Below are 21,727 nucleotides of genomic sequence, written 5' to 3' on the forward strand. Positions count from 1 at the left end.
AATCTGCCATGGGGCTGGAGAGATGGCTTAGCGGTTAAGCGCTCGCCTGTGAAGCCTAAGGACCCCGGTTCGAGGCTCGGTTCCCCAGGTCCCACGTTAGCCAGATGCACAAGGGGCGCCCGTTTGCAGAGGCTGGAAGCCCTGGTGCGCCCATTCTCTCTCTCTCCCTCTATCTGTCTTTCTCTCTGTGTCTGTCGCTCTCAAATAAATAAATAATTTTTAAAAAATATATATTTAAAAATCTGCCATGCCTTTTATTGCCTATTGATGAAATCTCAACATGAAAGATAAGGTCCCCACCAAAACACTCCTTCTGGGTAGTCTCATCTACCATTTCTTTCTCATACGTACAGTGGTTAAATAACTGCTTAGTTTTTTGTTTTTTTTTAATAAGAATTCAGATGAAAAGAAGGTGCCGGGGTCCAGCCCTGGCTTGAAGGAGGGTCCCGGAAGAGAGGTGTGAAAGGGAGCGGCGAAACAACGACTCGAAGTCAAGTTCTGGTGCAAGCTGACAGTCTAATGCTGAAGGCAGCTGAGTTTTTCCCTCTTTCTCTGCCTCCTCCTCTGTTTCTATTTTTTTTTCTTTTTCTATCTTTCTATTTTTTTCCTTTTTCAATTTTTTTTCTGTTTCTATGCTTCCATGCTTCTTTGCTTCTCTACTTCTCTGCTGCCACAGCTCTTAGCCTCAGTCTTTTATTTTCTGATCATGTCATGTAAGAACAAACTTCAAGAAAGGTACAATTTCACAGAATTCATAGAAATATTTTGTTATTCCTTTTCATCAAACAATCCCATAATTATTCACCTCAAGTAAAGTCATCAGGCCCCTATAATGATTAACTGTTTTCACATTTTCCCCATATATGTGCGATCAAGCACTCGTGATTTCCTGAACTTCTACTTTCAATTACTATATTAAAGGTGAGAGGCAAAACAACCACAAATGGGGCTTCCCATCATTAATCACTGATCCAGTAGATCCATTTATCCTTCAATCATTTATTTTGAATTTTCCTTTTCACATCCCTCCAATACTTAGACTTTGGTCCCCCTGATTGAACTCTTTTTTTTTTTTTTTTTTTTTTTTTTTGAGGTAGGGTCTCACTCTGGTCTAAGCTGACCTGGAATTAATTCTGTCATCTCAGGGTGGCCTTGAACTCATGGCAATCCTCCTACCTCTGCCTCCTGAGTGCTGGGATTAAAGGCGTGCGCCACCACGCCCGGCTCGATTGAACTCTTTTTAACTTCAGTTGTTTTTCTTAAGGATTCTTGTTAAGGATTCTTGGTAAAGAGTCATAGTTTGTTGCAGTTGCCACCATTTAGAAAAATTAGTCATAGAACAATTTTTACATTGTTCCAGGAGGTTCATTGCTTCCTCCTAAGTGTACTGTACTCCATGCCTGACTTTTTTTAAGGCCTTTAAGGAAAACAGTTATCTCTGACCCATTTTCTTGTTTTTCCAATTCTATGCAAGAGCCTCTTTCAGATACATTGACCAATACTTTACCAACACCAATTTTTACTGGAAAAGTAAACTTAGAGATTGGGACACCAAGTGAAAGACAGTGAAAGACAAATGTTATACAGAAAACCACGTATTTCTGTAGCGTAGAGAGCCAAAGATTTTTCTATAGAGGGGCCACACTGGACTTCAAGGAAGAGAGAGCTGGGCTGGAACTGTGTCAAGCAGCTCTTAAGCACTCAATTCCTCATGATCCTGAAATGGCATGCTTGCCGTGTCCGGCAAGAAGGTATCTGAGAGAATTCACCTTTTAAATCTATGGAATATGTACACTATTCCATACCATTCAGTTCTTCAAATTGTCACTCTTATTCCTCTGAGACTTGCCTTTTCTAAACTCTAATACCTTTCATTGATAATTCTTTTTTCTCTTATCACTAAGTTTTTGCTGTTAAGCTTTGCATTTTTGGCTATCTCTTCAAATTGCAGTTTTATTTATTATGTTAGTTGATAGAGTTGGAATAAGACCATCTTAACTCCATCTTTAAACTTTTGTTTGAAGTATAGAGTAAGGGGCTGGGGAGATAGATGGCTCAGTAAGTAGTGTTAGCATGCCATGAGGACCCAAGTTCAGGTCCTCAGCACAGGGGTGCTCAAGCACATTGGTGCACGCCTGAATTCCAGTGCCAAGTAGGTGGAGACAGGGCAGTGTCTAGGGCTCACTGTCTGGTCTAACTGACTCGCTGAGCTCCAGGTTCAGTAAGAAGACAGTCTCAGGAAATAATAAGGTAAAGAGTGATTGAAGAAGACACTGCATTCAGCCTTTAGTCTCCACACGCATGCACACCTACACATACAGAAGCATGCAAACACACACCACATACAAGTGCAAAAACATTAATGTAAAGTCAGGCCCTATACTTCTACTTGTAGAGGACAGAAGAGAGCCAATGCTCTGTCCTCCTCTTATGTCTCCTTTCCTCTTCCTAGAGAGGCAAGATGTGCTGAAGAACTGACTTGATCATGTGCATGAGTCAACAAAACTTAAATAAATTTTGTTTATGATCCAGTATTTTGTGTAAAAATATGCATTTGGGGGCTAAAGAGATGGCTTAGCAGTTAAGGCACTTGCCTTCAAAGCCAAAGGACCCAGGTTTGATTCCCCAGTACCCATGTAAGCCCGGTGCACAAGATGGCACATGCCTCTGTAGTTTCCAGTGGCTAGAGGCCCTCATCTCACTCTTTTCCTCTCTCTCATCTCTCTGTCCATATCTCTTAAATAAAAAGTTCTGCATTTTCAGGAAAGTGGATGGAACTGGGAAAGGTTATGTAAATAGGGAAGGTGAACGTGAGTACCAGCTGTAAAACTACATGAAAACATGAGAAGGGAGCAAAAGGTATTGAGAAAGGAGTGGGGCTAAAGCACTTGTAACATGAAAGAAGGGAGGCTGTAGTGTGGGGAGGACACAGGAGGAAGGAAATCGGGGAAAGAAAGGGAAGGGAAACAAGCAAAATTTGTTTGAAGAAAATGTTGCAATGGAGCCTAGTGTTTTGTGTGCCAATAAAAATAATTCCATAAATAATATTTAAAAACATAATGTATTTAATGGTTTCTTTTCTGTGATATTCTTTGGTGTACTTATACATTGAAATCTTATTTCAATTAAAAGCTGATGGAGTTTGAAATTTCTCAGCGTGTTATGGAGAATTTTCATGCCAACCAGAATGCCGTCATTGAGACGCATTCCATTTTGAACAACTGGTGCTACATTTTGCCAAGGTGAGATTTCAGTTTGTAATACCTAGCATAGTATAATAGTTACTTCTGCATTGTTCTAATGACAGTGTCCAACAGAAGAAACTCAAGGGAGGAAAAATTTGATTTTGGTTCATAGTTTCAGAAGATTCAGCACTTTAGGTGGGGAACAGATGTGATTTGACTCATTCAACTTTTTCAAAATATATCCATTTATTTGCAAGAGAGAGAAGGAATAAACACAGAAAAAGAGAGAGAGAATAAGAGCACCAGAGCTGCTTGCCACTGCAAATGAAGTCCAGATGCATTTGTTAGTTTGGGCATCTGGCTTTACATGGGTACTGGGGAATCAAATCCAGGCTATCAAGCTTTGTAAGCAAGCACGTTTAACTACAAAGCTATCTCTCCAGCCCCTTGCTCAACTCTTTTTTTTTTTTTTTTCGAGGTAGGGTCTCACTCTAGCCCAGGCTGACCTGGAATTCACTATGGAGTCTCAGGGTGGCCTTGAACTCACGGGCAATCCTCCAACCTCTGCCTCCCGAGTGCTGGGATTAAAGGCATGCACCACCACGCCCAACTTCCCTTGTTCAACTCTTAACAGATATTTTCCCTAGTACTATGCACACTTACACCTGGCAATATTTTGTCTTTTTTGATTTTTTGAGGTAGGGTCTCACTGTAGCCCAGGCTTAGAGCCAACTGTGTAGTCTCAAGCTAGCCTCAAACTCATGGTGTTTCTCCTACCTTTACCTCCCAAGTGCTGGTATTAAAGGCATGCATCACCATACCTGGCTTGGCATTGTTTTTTTACTTACCATTTTGTGTTACTAATTGGCATATTTTTTACATCCGTTCAACTCAGTTTTTCCCAAGAATTCAAGTGACTAAGATTTAACATAGCATTTCCAGGTAAGATGGCAGCATAGTAGCCATGCCAAACCAGCCTAAGGAGGGAAATAAGCAGAAAAACAGCAGAACACACCCTTCTACTAAAAGGTGAAGGTGTATAAGTTTTCAACCACAGCAGAGAAAGAGAGACTTAGATCTTCTAGAAAGGAAGAAAATGACCAGAATGTGGCCTGATCCACACATCTGCCCAGCAGAAGCAGAAACCAGGTGGAGGGAATTTTCACTCACATCAGCCTTCTCACAAAGTCAAGAAATCTGAAAGGGAAAAGAGCAGGAACCAGCTGAGCAACTCTGGTACAACTCTAGGTATACTGCAGTCTCCTATCCCCCAAATACCAATGCTGCAGCAAACCACCTGCAAACTCATATAACCCCCAGCCTCACAGCATCTATCACAGTCGATCAGAACACCAGATCCACAGCATAACAGGGATAGAGATAGGTACTCAGCATTGGTGAGATTGGAACCCATCCCAAAAGGTAACAGGGCCTACTTAACACAAAGGCCTGCACTAGAAGGGCTAATATCTCTTTCCATGTCAGGCCAGGTTATGTTTTACATAATCTTCATTGGCATTCCCATTCTCAAGCTGTATTTTGGTATTAGTTATTGTTGCTTTTGATGCTTCCTAATTTATAGGGCTTTTGTCTTTTTCTTACATCATTATTGGGGGCTGGGTCTGATTCGGCCCCAAGCTGACTCAGAACCCATTTCAGTTCAGAAATCTCAACCTCCCACTTGACAAGATTAAGGGTGTGGGGCAACACACACCCTTAGGGACTTTGGCTTTATTAGATTATCTGGGTTTGGGTTTTGTTTTACTTGTTTGTTTTTTGAGGTAGGGTCTCACTCTAATCCAGGCTGACCAGGAATTCAATATATAGTCTCAGGGTGGCCTCGAACTTCTGGCAGTCCTCCTACCTCTGCCTCCCAAGTATTGGGATTAAAGGCATGCAGCACTATGCCCCGTTTATCTGTTTGTTTTAATCCCACCCTTGCATCTATGCTCAAAGAAATGAAAGGAATTAAAGAAGAAAACGAACTCGTGAAGGAATCCCAAGAGAACACAGGAAGCCAATTTAATGAAACAAAGTAAATACAAGATAGGAGTAAGGAAATAATGAAAAAATTCCAATCAGAAATACTAGAAATGGAAAACAGAGCAAGTCAAATAGAAAACTCTGTAGACAGTCTCACCAGTAGAATGGACCAAGGAGAAGACAATATCTAAACTAGAAAACTAGGTGGCAGAGCTAATACAGTCCAATAACGAGAAAGACTACTAGGAAGGCATGAATGGGAATTTTAAGACATTCAGGACACTATGAAGAGATCAAACATGAGAATTTAGGGCATTGTAGAAGGAAAAGAATTTCATCCAAAGGCATAGCAGATATTCTCAACAAAATCATAGAAGAAAAACTTGCCCAAATAGGGAAAGTGATGGCAATACAGATTCAGGAGGCCTATAGAATGCCAAACAAGACAAAAGTCAGGAAAGAACCTTGCTTTCATATTAAACTACAAAACACACAAACCAAAGAAAACATACTGAAAGCAGAAAAATCAAGTCATATACAAAGGCAACTCTATCAACATAATAGCAGATTACTCAACACAAACTTTAAAAACCAGAAAGGCTTGGAATGATGTATTCCAGGCTCTGAAAGGTTAAGTGTCAACCAAGATTGCTTTATCCAGCAAAGCTATCCATTCAAATTGATAGAGAAATAAGGACATTCCATAACAAAAACAGACTTAAAGGAATATATGAACACTAAACCATCTCTATAGGAAATACTTGAAAGGATCCTCCATGCTAAAGAGAAAGAAAAGCATGCACACAAGGAAACAGGAAATAATAAACCATACTCAGATAATATTTAATCCAAGAGAGTAAAGGAAAAACTGCAAAACAAGAAGAATACCAAGAATAAACACTTTTCAATATCTCTTAATGTCAATGGCCTCAATGTCCCAATCAAAAAACACAGGATTGCAGACTGGGTTAAAAAGAAGGATCCTTCTATTTGTTGCTTCCACAAAACTCACCTTTCTATAAAAGACAGACACCATCTTAGGATGAAAGGATGAAAAACATTTCAAGCAAATGGGCCTACAGAAACAACCAGGGGTCACCATTCTAATATCTGACAGGGTAGACTTCAACATTAGTAAAGATAAACAAGATCACAAAGGGCTGGAGAGATGGCTCAGCATTTAAGGCACTTGCCTGCAAAGCCTAAGGACCCACGTTCAATTCCCACTACCCACTCAAAGCCAGATGCACAAGGTGGCACATGCATTTGGGGTTTGTTTGCAGTGGCTAGAGGCCCTGGCGTGCACATATTCTCTCCCTCAAATCTTTTTTTAAAAAATCATCACTTTATATTGATTAAAGGAACACTCCAACAGGAGGACATTACAATTCTAAGCATATATGCCTCCTAAGATGGAGACTCCCAATTTCATCAAACAAACACTATTAGAATTAAGGTCACCACCGGCCATGGTGATGCATGCCTAGAGGTGGTAGGATCCCTGTGAGTTCAAGGCTGCCCTGAGGCTACATAGTGAATTCCAGGTCAGCATGGACTAGAGTGAAACCCTGCTTCAAAAAAAAATTTAATTAGTTAAAAAAAGAATTAAGGTCACAGGTAACACCAAACACAGTTGTAATGGGTGACTTCAAAACCCCATTGTCATCAATCGACAGGTCCTCCCAGTAAAAAATAAAATAGAAACATCTGGATTAAATGAGGTCATAGAACAAATGAACCTAACAAGATACCTACAGAACATTTCATCCAAATGCTGCAGAATACATACTCTTTTCAATAGCATATAGAATTTGTCTAGAATATATCACTTATTAGAACACAAAGCAAACCTTAACAAATATAGGAAAACTGAAACAATTTCTTGCACTCTATATGATCTCAGTGGGATTAAACTACAAATCAATAGCGAGAAAAGCTATAGACATAAACAAACAAAGGGAAACTAAACAGTACACTACTGAATGATGAATGACTATGTCAATGAAATCAAGAAGAAAAAATCAAAAAAATTCATAGACTCAAATGACAATGAGAACACAACATAACCAAAGCCTTCGGGACACAATGAAGGCAGTCCTAAGAGGGAACTTTATAGCTTTAAGTGCCTACATTAAGAAATTATTAGAAAGGTTGCAAGCAAACAACTTAATGCTTCACATTAAGGCCTTGGAAAAAGAAGAATAAGGCAAACCAAAAATTAATAGATAGGAATAAATAATAAGGGTTAGAGAAGAAATTAATAGAAACCACAAAAACAATACAAAGAATCAATGAAACAATGAGTTGGTTCTTTGAAAGGAAAAACAAGATTGATAAACCCTTAGTAAATCTTACCAAAAGAAGAAACAAGGTAAGAGACTGAGTAAAGGACAGGTGGGAGAGGGTAATCAAAGTCTAAGAGGGTACAAATAAGTCTCATGGAAACCTACATTTTTGGACAATGGTGCACCCAGAAGTCATAAATTGTTACTAGAAAATTTTCAATGCCAGAGATGGAATACCTTTCAGTGTGTTTTGACCAGGGAGGTCACTGATACTCCCAAAACATTACAGGCCATTGCTGAGGCTCTTGGTTTCCCCCAAGGAATAGATGGTAAGACCCTACTGCTGAAGACTCCACATACTTGAGCTGCAAGGTTATGGAGGAATTTTTCTAGAAATGAGCTGAAAACCTCCTCCATGTAGACCAGCTGGCAAAAAGTTGGAAAATGCCATGCTGCATGTAACTCCATGGGAGAAAGAGAAGTCATCAGTGGAGATAACAATGGACACTACAAGCCTTAAGTTTGGCCAGCAGGACCAATGGGTACAATAGCAGCATGTCTGTTACTGGGGAAACCAGCCCAATCCACCAGATGGAATACATGCCTGGTATTGATAAACCCATAATGGAGGAAGTCATGACCCCTGGGGTGTAATGCCTGCTTGGGCCTGGCTAAGTGTATATATTATGCTCACCAAACTTCCCAGTAAGCACTTATCTTAAGGTTCATACCCATATATTAATGCTACTCTTATTTTTGGTTAGAGAAGCTTCTCTTTTTAGATGCCAGTGACCTCTAGGATGACTCAAAAGGCACACGGTGCTGAGAAAACATGACAGAGGAGTGCTCAGCACTGAAACATCTCTATCACACCTTCCAAGGCTCAGGATCCATTGCGGAAGAAGTAGCAGGAAGAATGTAAGAGCCAAAAGAAGGGCAGGACTCCTTATGATGCACTCTTCCAGACACAAAATGTCATCTTAAAAACTAATAAGAAAATTCTATTGAGACACAAAATGTCATCTTAAAAGCTAATAAGAAAATTCAATTAAGTCATAAAAAATCAGAACATAAAATTCATAGCATCTGGTCATAGTGGTTCATACCTGTAACAATTTGGGAAGCTGAAACAGGAGGACTGCAATGTCAAGACTAGCCTGGACTGCTTAGAAAAACCTCATCTCAAAAAAAAAAAAAAAATCAGCTAGCCCTCTGGAGGCAAAGGTAGGAGGATCGCCGTGAATTTGAGGCCACCCTGAGACTCCATAGTGAATTCCAGGTCAGCCTGGGCTAGAGTGAGACCCTACCTCGAAAAAAAAAAAAATCAGTAGCATTTCTACATATACTAGCAACAATCTGGAAAAAAATAAAATAAAACAATCTCACACAGGATAACTGCTGAAGGGGGTAGAAGTCATGGGTAGAGCATTTGACTGCAGAACAGCTGCCAAAAAGAAGTTCTAGGAATAAATCTAGCCAAAGTGAAAGAGTATAAAACATTGATGAAAGAAGCTGAAGATACAAGTAACTGGAAAGAAAACCCATTTATAGACTGGAAGAATTAGTATTGCTAAAATTACGTGATACCAAAAGTAAGCTATTGATTCAATTCAACCTCTACCAAGAGTGCAGTGCCATTTAAAAAAAAAAAAAATCAAGTCTATGTAGAAATAAAGGGTCTTGAGCCATAGCAATCCTGGAGGCATCCCTCTCTGATTTCACACTGTCCTTCAAAACATGAATATTTAAGACACTGTGATGCTGGCATATAAACAGGCATATACACCAATGACTAGAATAAATGCCCAGAAATAAATTCATGTATTGATGATAAGTTAATTTTCAGCAAAGTTACCAAGACAAAATGACAAAGATATTCTTTTTAATAAATTACATTGAAAAAGTTATATCACCACATTTAAAAGAATGAAATCAGACTCCTAGCTCATGCTATATACAAAAACCAATCCAAGATGATTGAAAGACTTAAATGCAAGACCTGAAACTATATCAAACTACTAGAAGGAAACTTACTGGAAGAATTTCATGACATTCGTCTGAGCAGTGATTTAAGAATTACCCCCCCAAAACCAACAAGGGTATAATGGACCAGCAGCACTACATCAAATTAAAGAGCTCCTGCACAGCAAAGGAAACAGTCAAAGAATGATGACACTCTATGTTTCTAAACCATGTTATCCTACAATATTTTATGGTGCTATAACAGAATGCCAGATACTGGGTGTAGTAGACAGCTTCTTGTCATTGTGATGAACCTCCAGACCAGACACAGTTATGGAGGAAGGGGTATTTGTTGAAACTTACAGATACAGGGGAAGTTCCTTGACAGAAGTTGATCCATTTTCACAGTCCTGAACAGAGATACCAACACCATCACCAGCATAAGCAAGCACTTGAAGAACTCTGGGCAGAACTTCCAAATCCACCCCACACCTTGGGGCTGGATTAGGATCCACCCATAGTGACATCTCCAGCCAGGTGGCTGCAAATCTAAATACAGACTTTAATAGAATCCAGAATATATTGAGGAACATCCATAACTTACCACATTGGGTAAGTTAAAACAATGCACATTTACTTCTTATGGTCTGGAGGCTAGGAAGTTCAAGATGAAAGTGCCAGCAGGTGAGGTTCTGGTGAGAGCTTACTTTCTGCCTCATTCCATGAGCAAAGAGATGGCCAGAGAGACTCAGATGACAAGAGACCAAGCTCCTTATAGGAATCCCACTTCTGAGATGATGGCATTAATCTACTCATGAGGGCAGAGCCCTCAGTCTAATCACTTTGTAAAGTTCTCATCTCTTAAAATCATTACAATGGCCTTTAAATTTAAGCAAGAATTTAGAAGGGGGTCAAACAGTCAATATCAGGACTAATATCCAAGATATACAGAAGACTCAACTCAGTAGCAAGAAAACAACCCGACTTGGTGGCACACGTCTTTAATCCCAGCACTAGGGAGAAAGAGGTAGGAAGATTGATGTGAGTTCAAGGCCAATGTGGCACAACAGAATGAGTTCCAGGGTTCCAGGTCATGCTGGGCTAGAGACCCTACCTCAAAAAAAAAAAAAAAAAAAAGAAGGAAGAACAAAAATACAAATTAAGGCCTCCCTTATGTTAAAATGGCCATTTAAAAAAATTTTAAATGAAGGTTGGAAAGATGTCTTAGTGGTTAAGGCACTTGCCTACAGACCCAGGTTCAATTCCCCACATCTGGAGTTCATTTGCAGTGGCTAGAGGCTCTGGCACACCCCTTCATTCTCTTTCCCTGCCTTTCTTGCTTTCTCAAAAAAATATTAAAAATATTTAAAAAGATAAGTACTACATGTGCAGTAAAGGGAACCCAGGCCTACTACTGGTGGGAATGTAAATTAGTACAGTCATTTTGAGAAACAATATGGAAGTTCTTCAAAAACTTAAAAATAGAGTTGGGCATGGTGGTGCATGCCTTTGATCCCAGCACTCAGGAGGCAGAGGTAGGAGGATCGCTGAGTTCAAGGCCACCCTGAGACTACATAGTGAATTTCATGTCAGCCTGGGCTAGAACAAGACTCTACCTCAAAAAAACAAATGAACAGGGCTGGAGAGATGGCTTAGCGGTTAAGCGCTTGCCTGTGAAGCCTAAGGACCCTGGTTCGAGGCTCGGTTCCCCAGGTCCCACGTTAGCCAGATGCCAAAGGGGGCGCATGTGTCTGGAGTTCGTTTGCAGAGGCCAGAAGCCCTGGCGCGCCCATTCTCTCTCTCTCCCTCTATCTGTCTTTCTCTCTGTGTCTGTCGCTCTCAAATAAATAAATAAAAAATTTTTAAAAAAATGAACAAAAAAATTAAAATAGAATTCTCATATGATATAGGAAACCTACTACTGATATATCCAAAAGAAGTAAGTATGTATAGGTACTCCCATATTGACTGTAACATTCACAGTAGCTGAGATAGATACAGCCTTAGTATCTATCAATGATGGAATGAATAAAGATGTGACATGTATGCCCTAAGAAATAACAATTCAGCCTTAGCAATGAAGAAACTCTTGCTGTTTGTGACAATGTAGATGAGCTTATGAGATATTACATTAAGTGATATAAGCTATACAGATACTATATAATGTCATGTATGGAATCTAAAATGTTGGACTCATAAAAACAGTAAAATGGTAGTTGCAGGGTCTGGGGTGGTGCTATGAGAGTGGAACAGAGAGATGACCAAATGATATAGAATCTCAGGAGAATTAAAAATATGGACTGTACAACAGACACTATAATTAACATCAATGAGGTGTGTTTTTGAAAACCACTCCAAGTAGATTTTAAGTATTCTTACCAAAACAGGTAAATATGTAAAGTAATATGTACATATTAATTTGATTGATTTTGGCATTTTACAGTCCTGATATTTTAAAGCATGTTGCTATACATAACAAATAAATGTAATTTTTACATGTCAAGACAAAGGATTAATATCACTCAGTATGGAACTAGGGGCAAATGATTCATTGATTGCTTATATATGGGTAGAGATAATTGCTGTCTTTTTGAATATTCTCTAAAACAGTTAACTTATCAAACTATATTCAAGCATTGTCTTTACAATATTTTGTCAAATGTTACTTTTCATAGTATGAAAATGGGACAAATAATAAATATTCTTCATACCATACCCCCGGACTGTCCATTTCATTCCTTTGAAGATTTCCAGATGCACTGGGATGATATGGTAGGAATACAAATATACATTACTTAGAAATTACTTTATTTAATTGAAGATTAGCTTTCTCTAGGATAATTTAAATTTCATGTTTTATTTATAGTATGGTTATAAACTTCCAGAAGATTGTGGAGAAATGAAAATATACTGCAACATCTATTTCAAAATGATCAGAGAAAAGCCCTTCACATATCCTTTATACATCACTTGTGATATAGCTTTGCTTCCCTGTGCTCTGTTACCTAAAGAAGCCACTTGCCCGTGTCTGTTACCTCCACACGTGGTTTTGTTTGAAGGATGAGGTTAGTAAGGTTACTTTTTGTTGCCTTTAATATGAAACCACTTTTGGTGGAGAGGAGGTTGAAATAAGGTCTTGCTTGTGTAACCCAGGCTATCCTTCAACTATTCATCCTCCTGCCTCAGCTTCCTTAGTGCTGCAATTACAAGCATGCACCATCATGCCAAGCTATAAGGATTTCTTCCACTAAAGACTATTGCAGGGCTGGAGAGATTGCTCAGTGGTTAAATATGCTTGCTTGCAAAGCCTGATGGCCTGGGTTTAATTCCCTAGTACCTATGTAAAGCCAGATGCACAAAGTGGCACATGTATCTGGAGTTTGTAGTGGTAGGAGACTCTGGCACACACACATACACACGGGGACACACACACACACACACACACACACACACACACACACTCCCTCTTATTTATTATTTATTTTCCAAGGTAGGGTCTCACTCTAGCTCCAGCTGAACTGGAATTCACTCTGTAGTCTCAGGGTAGCTTCAAACTCATGGTGATCCTCCTACTTCTGCCTCCTTAGTGCTGGGATTAAAGGCATGCACCACCATGCCTAGCTCTTATTTTTTTTAATTTAAAAAGATTATGCAACTATTTAAAAAACAAAAGAAAAATTTTAAGTAGTATACAGGCTTTTTGGTTTTTTTTTAATATTTTTTTTTGTTCGTTATTTATTTGAAAGTGACAGAGAGGAAGAGAGACAGATAGAGAGGGAATGAGCGCGCCAGGGCTTCCAGCCCCCTTGTGCATCTGGCTAATGTGAGTCCTGGGGAAACAAACCTCGAACCGGGGTCCTTAGGCTTCACAGGCAAGCGCTTAACCGCTAAGCCATCTCTCCAGCCCTGGTTTTTTGTTTTGTTTTGTTTTGTTTTATTAATAGGAAAAAGAAACAATGGTACGGTTGCCCTTAGCCAAGAGCTCCCTCCAGTGGTAGATTAAGATACTATTGAAAAGGTTAAATTAGAAACCAGTTACTTGAAGACTTTTCTTTCTGGAAGATTATTTAATTTTATAAGAACTGGCTTGCACTTAATACACTGCATTGATTTAGGGAAATTGTCTTCTTGACAGAACTTTAAAAAATATACATAGGAGGGCTGGAGGGATGGCTTAGTGGTTAAGGCATTTGCCTGCAAAGCCAAAGATCGATTCCCTAGAACCTATGTTAGCCAGTTGCACAAGGGGGCGCACGTGTCTGGAGTTCGTTTGCAGGGACTGGAGGCCTTGGTGCACCCACTCTGTCTTTCTCTGTCAAATAAACTAACAAATGAAAATAAATATTTTTAAAAATATATTTTAAAAATAGACATAGGAAAAGAGCACAGTGCTCAGGTGAAGCTCTTAAATCTGAATTAACCCTGATTTCGCCATTGTGTCCCAGTCTTTGTAGTTGAACAAGCTGAAATTCAGAAATGGAAGAAGGCATCTCTACTTTGCTTTCTGACTCAGATATCCACAGTAAGACTGATTGCAAATGCCAGTTACTCCTTCTCATTATAGCTGCTAAAACATTCTTCCATGACTCTAGAATAGTTCTTACTGGAAAAAGAGACTGCAGAGTTTGGATATCATTGATGGGTATTTTTCTGTGTACTGAGTTTTTCCACTGCTCTTGGGAGAAAGAACAAACTCACTGTTTGCTACATTTGTTTTAATAATCTGTATGAACCATGGTAAATTCCTTGTAAACCCTTGTTGGAATATCTTGGCCTTCCAGGTCACATGGAACACCATATAGTAAGGGCACAAAGAATTGTCCAGTTGTGTCATGCCAGAGCAACATGCTATGCCTCAGAAATATGTAGTTATTGTTTGTAATAAGAAGAAACTTAGGCTGGATGTGGTGGTGCACACCTTTAATCTCAGCACTCGGGAAGCAGAGATAGGATGATTACCATGAGTTTGAGGCCACCCTGAGACTACTTAGTGAATTCTAGGTCAGCTTGAGCTAGAGTGAGACCCTACTTCAAAAAGAAGAAAGAGGAGGAGGGGAGGGGAGAGGGAGGGGGAGGAGGAGAAGAAAAAAGAAGAAAGAATAAACTTAAAAGCTGAAGGAATGGCCAGGTGTGGTAGTGCACGCCTTTAATCCCAGCACTCAGGAGGCAGAGGCAGGAGGATCACCATGAGTTCGAGGCCACCCTGAGACTACATAGTGAATTCCAGGTCAGCCTGGGCTGGAGTGAGACCCTACCTCGAAAAAAAAAAAAAAAAGTAGAAGGAATGAAGACTCCTGAGAGAAAACACACAGTTTGATTTTTAGATTTTTTTTTTCAAGGTAGGGTCTTGCTCTGACCCAGGCTGACCTGGAATTTTCTGTGTAATTATGGCTGGCTTCAAACTCACAGTGCCTGCCTACCTATCACTGCCTCCCAAGTGCTGGGATTAAAAGTATGCACCACTATGCCCAGGAAAAACACACTTTTTAGCCTTGGGTATGTGGAATATGCAACAGAAAAACAGAATTTGGCTATGTGTGTCTTTTCAACATTGCCATTTTAAGGATATTATTTATTTGCAAGCACAGAGAGAAAATTAGAATGAGAGTGAGAATGAACGGGTGTTCCACTACAAATGAATTCCAGATATATGCACCACTTTGTGTATCTGGCTTTACCTACATACTCGGGAATTGAACCCAGGCTGTTAAGGTTTGCAAGCAAGCACCTTTTACTGCTGATCAACCTCTCCAACATCAGCACTGCCATTTTCATACTTGTCTAATATAAAAAAGTGCTGTCTCTGACAGACAAGAAACATCATATAGTTCCTTAACTTTGCTTAGGTACCCTCTCAGTTGCATCAGAAGTCAGCCCATTCAGTTCTTCCCAAGGGTAGATTTGGAAGGCGTATTGAAAAGCTTTCTTTCAGATTTAAAATCCAAACTGCCTCACATATGCGGCTATCCCGTAAAGATGACAAACAAACCATGCTACTACACACATGACCTGAGCAAGCCTCAGACACAGGTAAGACGTGTTTTTATCTCACCCAGCGAGACTCGGTCACCTCTTTCTACTTGTATGCCTTGTGTTCATGGTGGAACACCCAAACCCTTGGGCAAAGACTTTTCTCAGATCAGCATTTCATGAATGCTACTTGTTATTACTTTACTTAACCATTTGCTCTGGCATGTCTTATTATTATGTTTAACATAAAACATACCAGCTGGTGTTTGAAATGTTTCACTCACAGCAAGGTTATAAATGAATTGGGATTTTGGAGATTAAAGAAGGGATCTTGTTTTCAAAGGTTGGAATGTTTTATTAAATATGGACATATTTAGTATGTAAACATCACATGTTGGCACTGTACTTTCCCTCATTCCTGCCCCTTTTCTGAGAGGTCTTCCTCTCTGGGGATACAGGTCAACCCCATGGGGATTGTGGGTCATGCATTGTAGGGGGAGAGGCAATGTCTCTGTGCAAAATGTCCCAACTTTTGGCTCTAACAATCTTTCTGTCCCCCTCTTCCACAAATTTCTCTGAGCCATGCTGGGAGCGTTAAGTCTCCTTCAGTGATGGGCACTTAGGAGCCTCTGGATGTCTGCTTTGGTAGGTGTTGAGTGTCCTCAGTATCTTTCTCTATCACTCGTGTGCTGATATCCAGTTAGCTAAGAAAAGAGCACTCTTGCTCATTTCCCCAATTCCTCTGTGGTTTCAGCTGGGGCCAGGGAGGCGTGTGCTGGGTCGTTTATCTCCTCAGGTCCACTTCAAGAGGGAATCTTTTGAAGGTGTTTATCTAGAGCATTGGGTATCAGTGCAGGCCTGTTCAGTAAAAGGTGAGTGGTTACTATATACTACATGGAGCCAGGAAATGTTCCCTGAAACCTGCAGCAGCAGGAAAGCAGTGGCCAGTGTCTGTAGCAAGATTGGGTGCAGTAAGAAACTAGTGTGCCTGGTTGTCTGCTGGTAGACCTGGTAGACCAGAGAAAGGAGAAATGGTTGTTGGGGATAGTGCTATTTTGTCAGAATAAAATTCGGAAGGCCTAACTTGAAATCCAATTCAGTTTTAAGTTTTAGTGAGGCTAGAAAAATTTGAAGTAGAGTTGCTTCCTCTGACTTTGTTTCCTTGCATTTTAAATCTATTTTATGGTGACAGACCACACACAGATTGCGTCCACATGTCCACCTTGTGAGTAATTGTCAAATGTCCATGCAACCAAAAGCAGCCTCCTGCTCACATCCCTCCTGAACGATGCACAGAAAGATAATCATGCTTTGACTCCTTCAGGAAATGTTCTTTGTTTTCTTTGTATTTTTATCAATGAAGTATATGTCATCAAAGAGCATGAGGTAGTTTGCCTGGTTTTGAATTTATACAAAAGAAGTCATGGAGAACGTGCTCTCATTGCTTAGCATCATGTTTGCAATATTCACTCAGGGAGTTCTGCTTACTGTGTCCATTCACTTTCATTTCCATGTAGGATTTATTTGTGATTATACAGTCATTTATTTATGCATCCAGAACATTTTTATTGATTAAAATTTGGATTGGTTCTATTTGATGGATATTTATACTAATGCTGTTGTGAAAATTCTTGTGTGTCTCAAGCCTATCTTTTTTTAAGCTTTTATTTCTTTATCATTTATTCAAAATATTTTCACCTTTCTATCACAATGGGTCTTTTGATCCCTCGGTTGCTTATAAGTGTCTTTCTTAATTTTCTAATGTATGAACATTTTCTAGTTGTGTTTCTCTTGTGTAGTGTAGTTTAGTGCTACCTTGTAATCTGTCAGTTTCTGAGAGGTGTGTCCTTCCTAATCGCTCACTACAATTGGGGATTTTTGGTTCTCCTACTTTCAGTGTTTGCCTTATGTATTTTGTTACTCCATAGTAGAGATATGTAAACTTAAATTTGTTTGTCTTCATGGTGACTTGAACTTAATATTTTATGTGGCTCAATTCACATGTTATCTAAAAGGGATAAGAAGAATTGAATGCCTGTTGGATCTTTTTCAGGGTTTTCCATGTAGTGCATTGGAAGGGACAACAGGAGACACTATTGCCTTGTCATAAGACACCATGAGTCCATTTGGGGAAAGTACCTATGTTTCATTAAGACGTATAGAGCGTCTCTTGAATTTAATTTGTATAAGACTACAGCTGATAAGCCTGTTTGCTCTTATGGACAAGAACAACTATTGCTACAGTAATAAGGAGTGCTTTGCTATGTTTTGTAGGGGTTTGCTTATATTAGCACTACATTGGAACCCCAACAGGAACCAAGAACACTCTAGAGATCATCTCTAGAGATCATCTACATGTGCTTCAGTCTTGCTTGCCTGCTTACTTGTTTTCTTTCTTTCTTTCCTCACTTTCTCTTTCATGTTTGTCTGTCTTGATTCACAGTGTTTGTTTATTGTAGTTTTTACTATTCCAGTGATTTGAGCTTTCATGTGTTGGCTTTCTATGACCAAATGCTACATATACCTCAGTCATTTTTTATCTTTTGTTGCTGTGCTAATTGTTTCTTTCTCTTTCTAATACTCAACTGAAATTCAGAATGGCCAGTGTCTGAGACCTTTAATCTTGTCAGGCCTCCTGGCCAGCCACATCACTTGTCACTGGCCAGCCTGTGGATTTGGTTTCACTGGGTCAAGGGCCAATCTCCCCACAACCCCCACAACACATTATAGTTAGCTAAACAGTGTCTACAGACAATGGCATTTTATGAGAAGGGAATGTGGGTGAATAAGTATCAATTGATATCTCTAAGAACCTTAAAATTTTGACAGACATAACATTTTTCAAAACTAAGTTGTTTGTTAAGTCCCAATCTAAGGAATTATTTTGAAGATTTATAATTATGTTACGCATTTTAAAAAATTGTTTGCAAGTATGTGTGTATATGTACACCAGGGGCTCTTGCTGCTGCAAATAAATGCCCATTTGGTTTTATGTGGGTTGCTGGGGAATTGAACCCAGGCTTGTAGCCTTTGTGAGCAAGCACCTTTAACTACTGAGCCCCAGTCCCCTGTCATGCATTTTTATTTAATATAGTCATTGAATATTTAATACTTAAAGCCTATGTTTGTTCTAGTCATATAAACCAGGACATTATACTTGTGAGGTTTTGCTCCATAAATGTAAGGTAACACTTAACTGGAAATTCAGGTCTTCATATTGCTCCAAGCAATAAGTAGTTATTTTGCTTGTCTGTTGCCAACTGCCTGTGTGTGTGTTACCTCAATTAGTGATCAGCATTGTCACTTGCAAAGAATCATTTTCACAATTGTACAGAAGGAACTAAGCCACAAAACAGAAGCATTTTAACAATGCTACACAGTTAATACATTGCCAAAGTAGAATTAAAATCCATCAAATTCATATCTTAACCCAGCAACTAGAAAACTTAGATTTCTGATTCAGAGCTCAGGCTCTACAGACAGGATGTGTAGATCCCCCTCTCTACTGCATAATTTGAGGCAAGCTATTGGAGTGAGGTGGCAGTGGTGGTGATGAGAGCACCTGTCAGACTGGCCTCTGGGAGCGCTCTGGGGCGGAATCTAGGGCACACCGTGCTTGTCAGAATGGCTCTTGGAAGCAACAGTTGTGGAGATGATTGGAAAGAAGCAGACTGGGCAAAGCAAGAAGTCTGCAGCAGGTCTGGAAAGATTGTTCAGCGGCTAAAGTGCTTGCCTGCAAAGCCGAATGACCCAAGTTCAATTCTCCGGTACCCACATAAAGCCAGATGCACAGTGGCACATGCATCTAGAGTTTGCAGTGGCTAGAGGGTCTGGCATGCCCATTCTCTCTCTCTCTCTTATCTATCTGCTTGCAAATAAATATTTTTTAAAAGAAGTGTGCAGCAAAGCAGGGACCGTGTGGCCTTGGTCAACCCTTGGGAAACCAGAGGCCAAAATGCCTATCAGAGTTCTTCATGGGCCAAAATAGCCAGGCCTGTATATCCCCTCCTGAGGATTTAAACTCAGCTAATTTTTAAGATAATTAGCAGGAATGTTTATGTTACTTCTCCTGTAAGGACTTCCACCACACAAGAATGTTTAAAACATATTTTTTGTAGGATTGAGGAGATGGCTTAGTTAATAGAGTGCTTGCTTTGCAAGCGTAAGTACTTCAGTTTGATCCCCAGAGGCTGTGTAAAAATGCTAAGCATTATATGTGTACTTGTAATTCCAGCACTGAGGGGGGTAGAAACAGATAGCTCCCTGGAGCTTGCTGGCCAGACTGTCTAGCTTGATTGGTAAGCTTCAAGCCAATAAGAGACTCCGTCCCAAAAGTAAACAAAAAAAGTTGGATAGCATTCCTGAGGGACCACACCTAATGTTTTCCTCTGGCCTCTACACACAGACGCAAATGTGTGAGTCACTGATACACACTGACACACACATGCATTTTAGATAGATAGATAGATAGATAGATAGATAGATAGATAGATAGATAGGCAGGCAGGCAGGCAGGCAGGCAGGCAGGCAGGCAGACAATAGAACCCCAGTGTCATTATTATACCTAGTAAAATTAATAGTTCTTTAATATGACTAAATTCTAGTTTACTCTCAATTCCCTATTATCTAAAAAAATATTTTTAGGTATTTTGTTAAATTAGAATGTAAACAAAGTAAATTTAGATTATTTACTCATTCTTTTATTTGCTAGAAAATGGGAGCATTTATCCTAGAGAATGTACCATATGTTGAACCATTGCTTCCTGTATGTCCTGTCATTTAATATTCTTCTCATATTCTAAACCCAACACTTCTATAAGCTTGTGGGTAGATAACAGCTTAACTGAATTCTTGTTCAGCTTTAAGCAAGACATATAGTGACTAAGGTGGTGTCATACATAGAAATAGAGTTTAATAGATAAAGCATATTTGATCAATGATTTTAAATCAAGTCTCATTTAACAGTTACCCCAATAATACTGAACCTTAATTAGAATTACTTTACATTAATGGACAAAGCTACATATATTATATGTGAATTTTCAAAATTAAAAATCGACTAGTCTGCATTTTCCAATGATACCTAGAAAATAACATATAAAACGTGTGCTCCTTAATTGTTTCACAACTTCACAAAGCTTTGGTTTGTTGACCATTTACATATATTTAAGTGCTGTGAATTATTTATGATCTCATCTGCTATTTACATAGGCCCTTTTTGTTCTTTTTATAAGTTTTGAATAGAAACCTAGAAGTTTACCTTTGGGGCTATTTTATATGTATTTTAAAAATTAAAAGAATGAGTGAATAATATATTGAAAAGCTAGAGGGCAAAACAATCTCCTGGAAACTTCACCAGAGTTATATTTCTAAGACAGATGAAGAAGCAGGGTGTGAACACAAATATACTTCAGGCCTAGAGACAATCTAGAAAAGATTATGTCAGAATACAAGCAATTTATCTTTACATGTATCTGCTGAAAGTAAGTTTTTGTTTTCGTGTCTCTAGTAATGGTGATTTTTAGAAATTAGTTTATAAAACTCAAGGTTTTCTATAATTAATGCCAATTTAGTTCTTGAATGCATTTATTTAAAGATCTGGAAAAGGGGGCTGGAGAGATGGCTTAGCGGTTAAGTGCTTGCCTGTGAAGCCTAAGGACCCTGGTTCAAGGCTTGATTCCCCAGGCCCCACGTTAGCCAGATGCACAAGGGAGCACACGCATCTGGAGTTCATTTGCAGTGGGTGGAAGCCCTGGCACGCCCATTCTCTCTTTCTATCTGCCTCTTTCTTTCTCTGTCTGTCACTCTCAAATAAATAAAAAGGAACAAAAAAATAAAAAAAATATATCTGTAAAAGGACTGAATAAACTGGTTATCCAGAGTGACTCTGTCACTTTTTTTTTTCCATCACTTTTAATAAAACGTGTCCTTGTGGCAGAGTTTCAACCAACTTTTGGAATGCTTCTCACGACAGCATCTGAATGCTTGTACAGCATGCAAAGGGCAAGGGCAGTGGTATATGGGGAAGTATATTGGTAAGTTGCCTAATACAGTCAGTAACTGAAGAGTATATGCCTTATGTTCTGTCTGCACTGGTCACCCACAAATCTACTGAGTGGATACTTCATATTCTGCCTTATTACCACTGAGTTCAGTGAAGGCATTCATAATTACATGTTTCAGTAAAATCAGCACAAGTATTGCTTTACCTTACTTCCTCCTTCCAAACCCTAAATTTAAAACAGAAAATTTCATTTTGACTCCATCATACCCTTCAAGGTTCAGGGACTATTGTAGAAAAGGTGTTAGAAAAAATAAGAGCCAGAGGAAGGGAGGACTGCT

At 39.3% G+C, this 21,727-nt stretch overlaps 1 protein-coding gene across 1 annotated transcript in view; it reads left to right on the forward strand.

The window, feature by feature from the left end:
• The window catches only part of C15H18orf63 (chromosome 15 C18orf63 homolog), a 38,575-nt gene that overhangs the window by 14,004 nt on the left and 2,844 nt on the right, over positions 1–21,727 (forward strand). Inside the window, exons 7-10 of the mRNA XM_004654642.2 lie at positions 3,133–3,242; positions 12,091–12,187; positions 12,282–12,367; positions 15,262–15,445. Coding sequence (XP_004654699.2) covers positions 3,133–3,242; positions 12,091–12,187; positions 12,282–12,367; positions 15,262–15,445 — 477 coding nt within the window. The remainder of the gene's footprint in view (positions 1–3,132; positions 3,243–12,090; positions 12,188–12,281; positions 12,368–15,261; positions 15,446–21,727) is intronic.

Source organism: Jaculus jaculus, chromosome 15, assembly GCF_020740685.1.
Source record: "Jaculus jaculus isolate mJacJac1 chromosome 15, mJacJac1.mat.Y.cur, whole genome shotgun sequence".
Taxonomy (NCBI): domain Eukaryota; kingdom Metazoa; phylum Chordata; class Mammalia; order Rodentia; family Dipodidae; genus Jaculus; species Jaculus jaculus.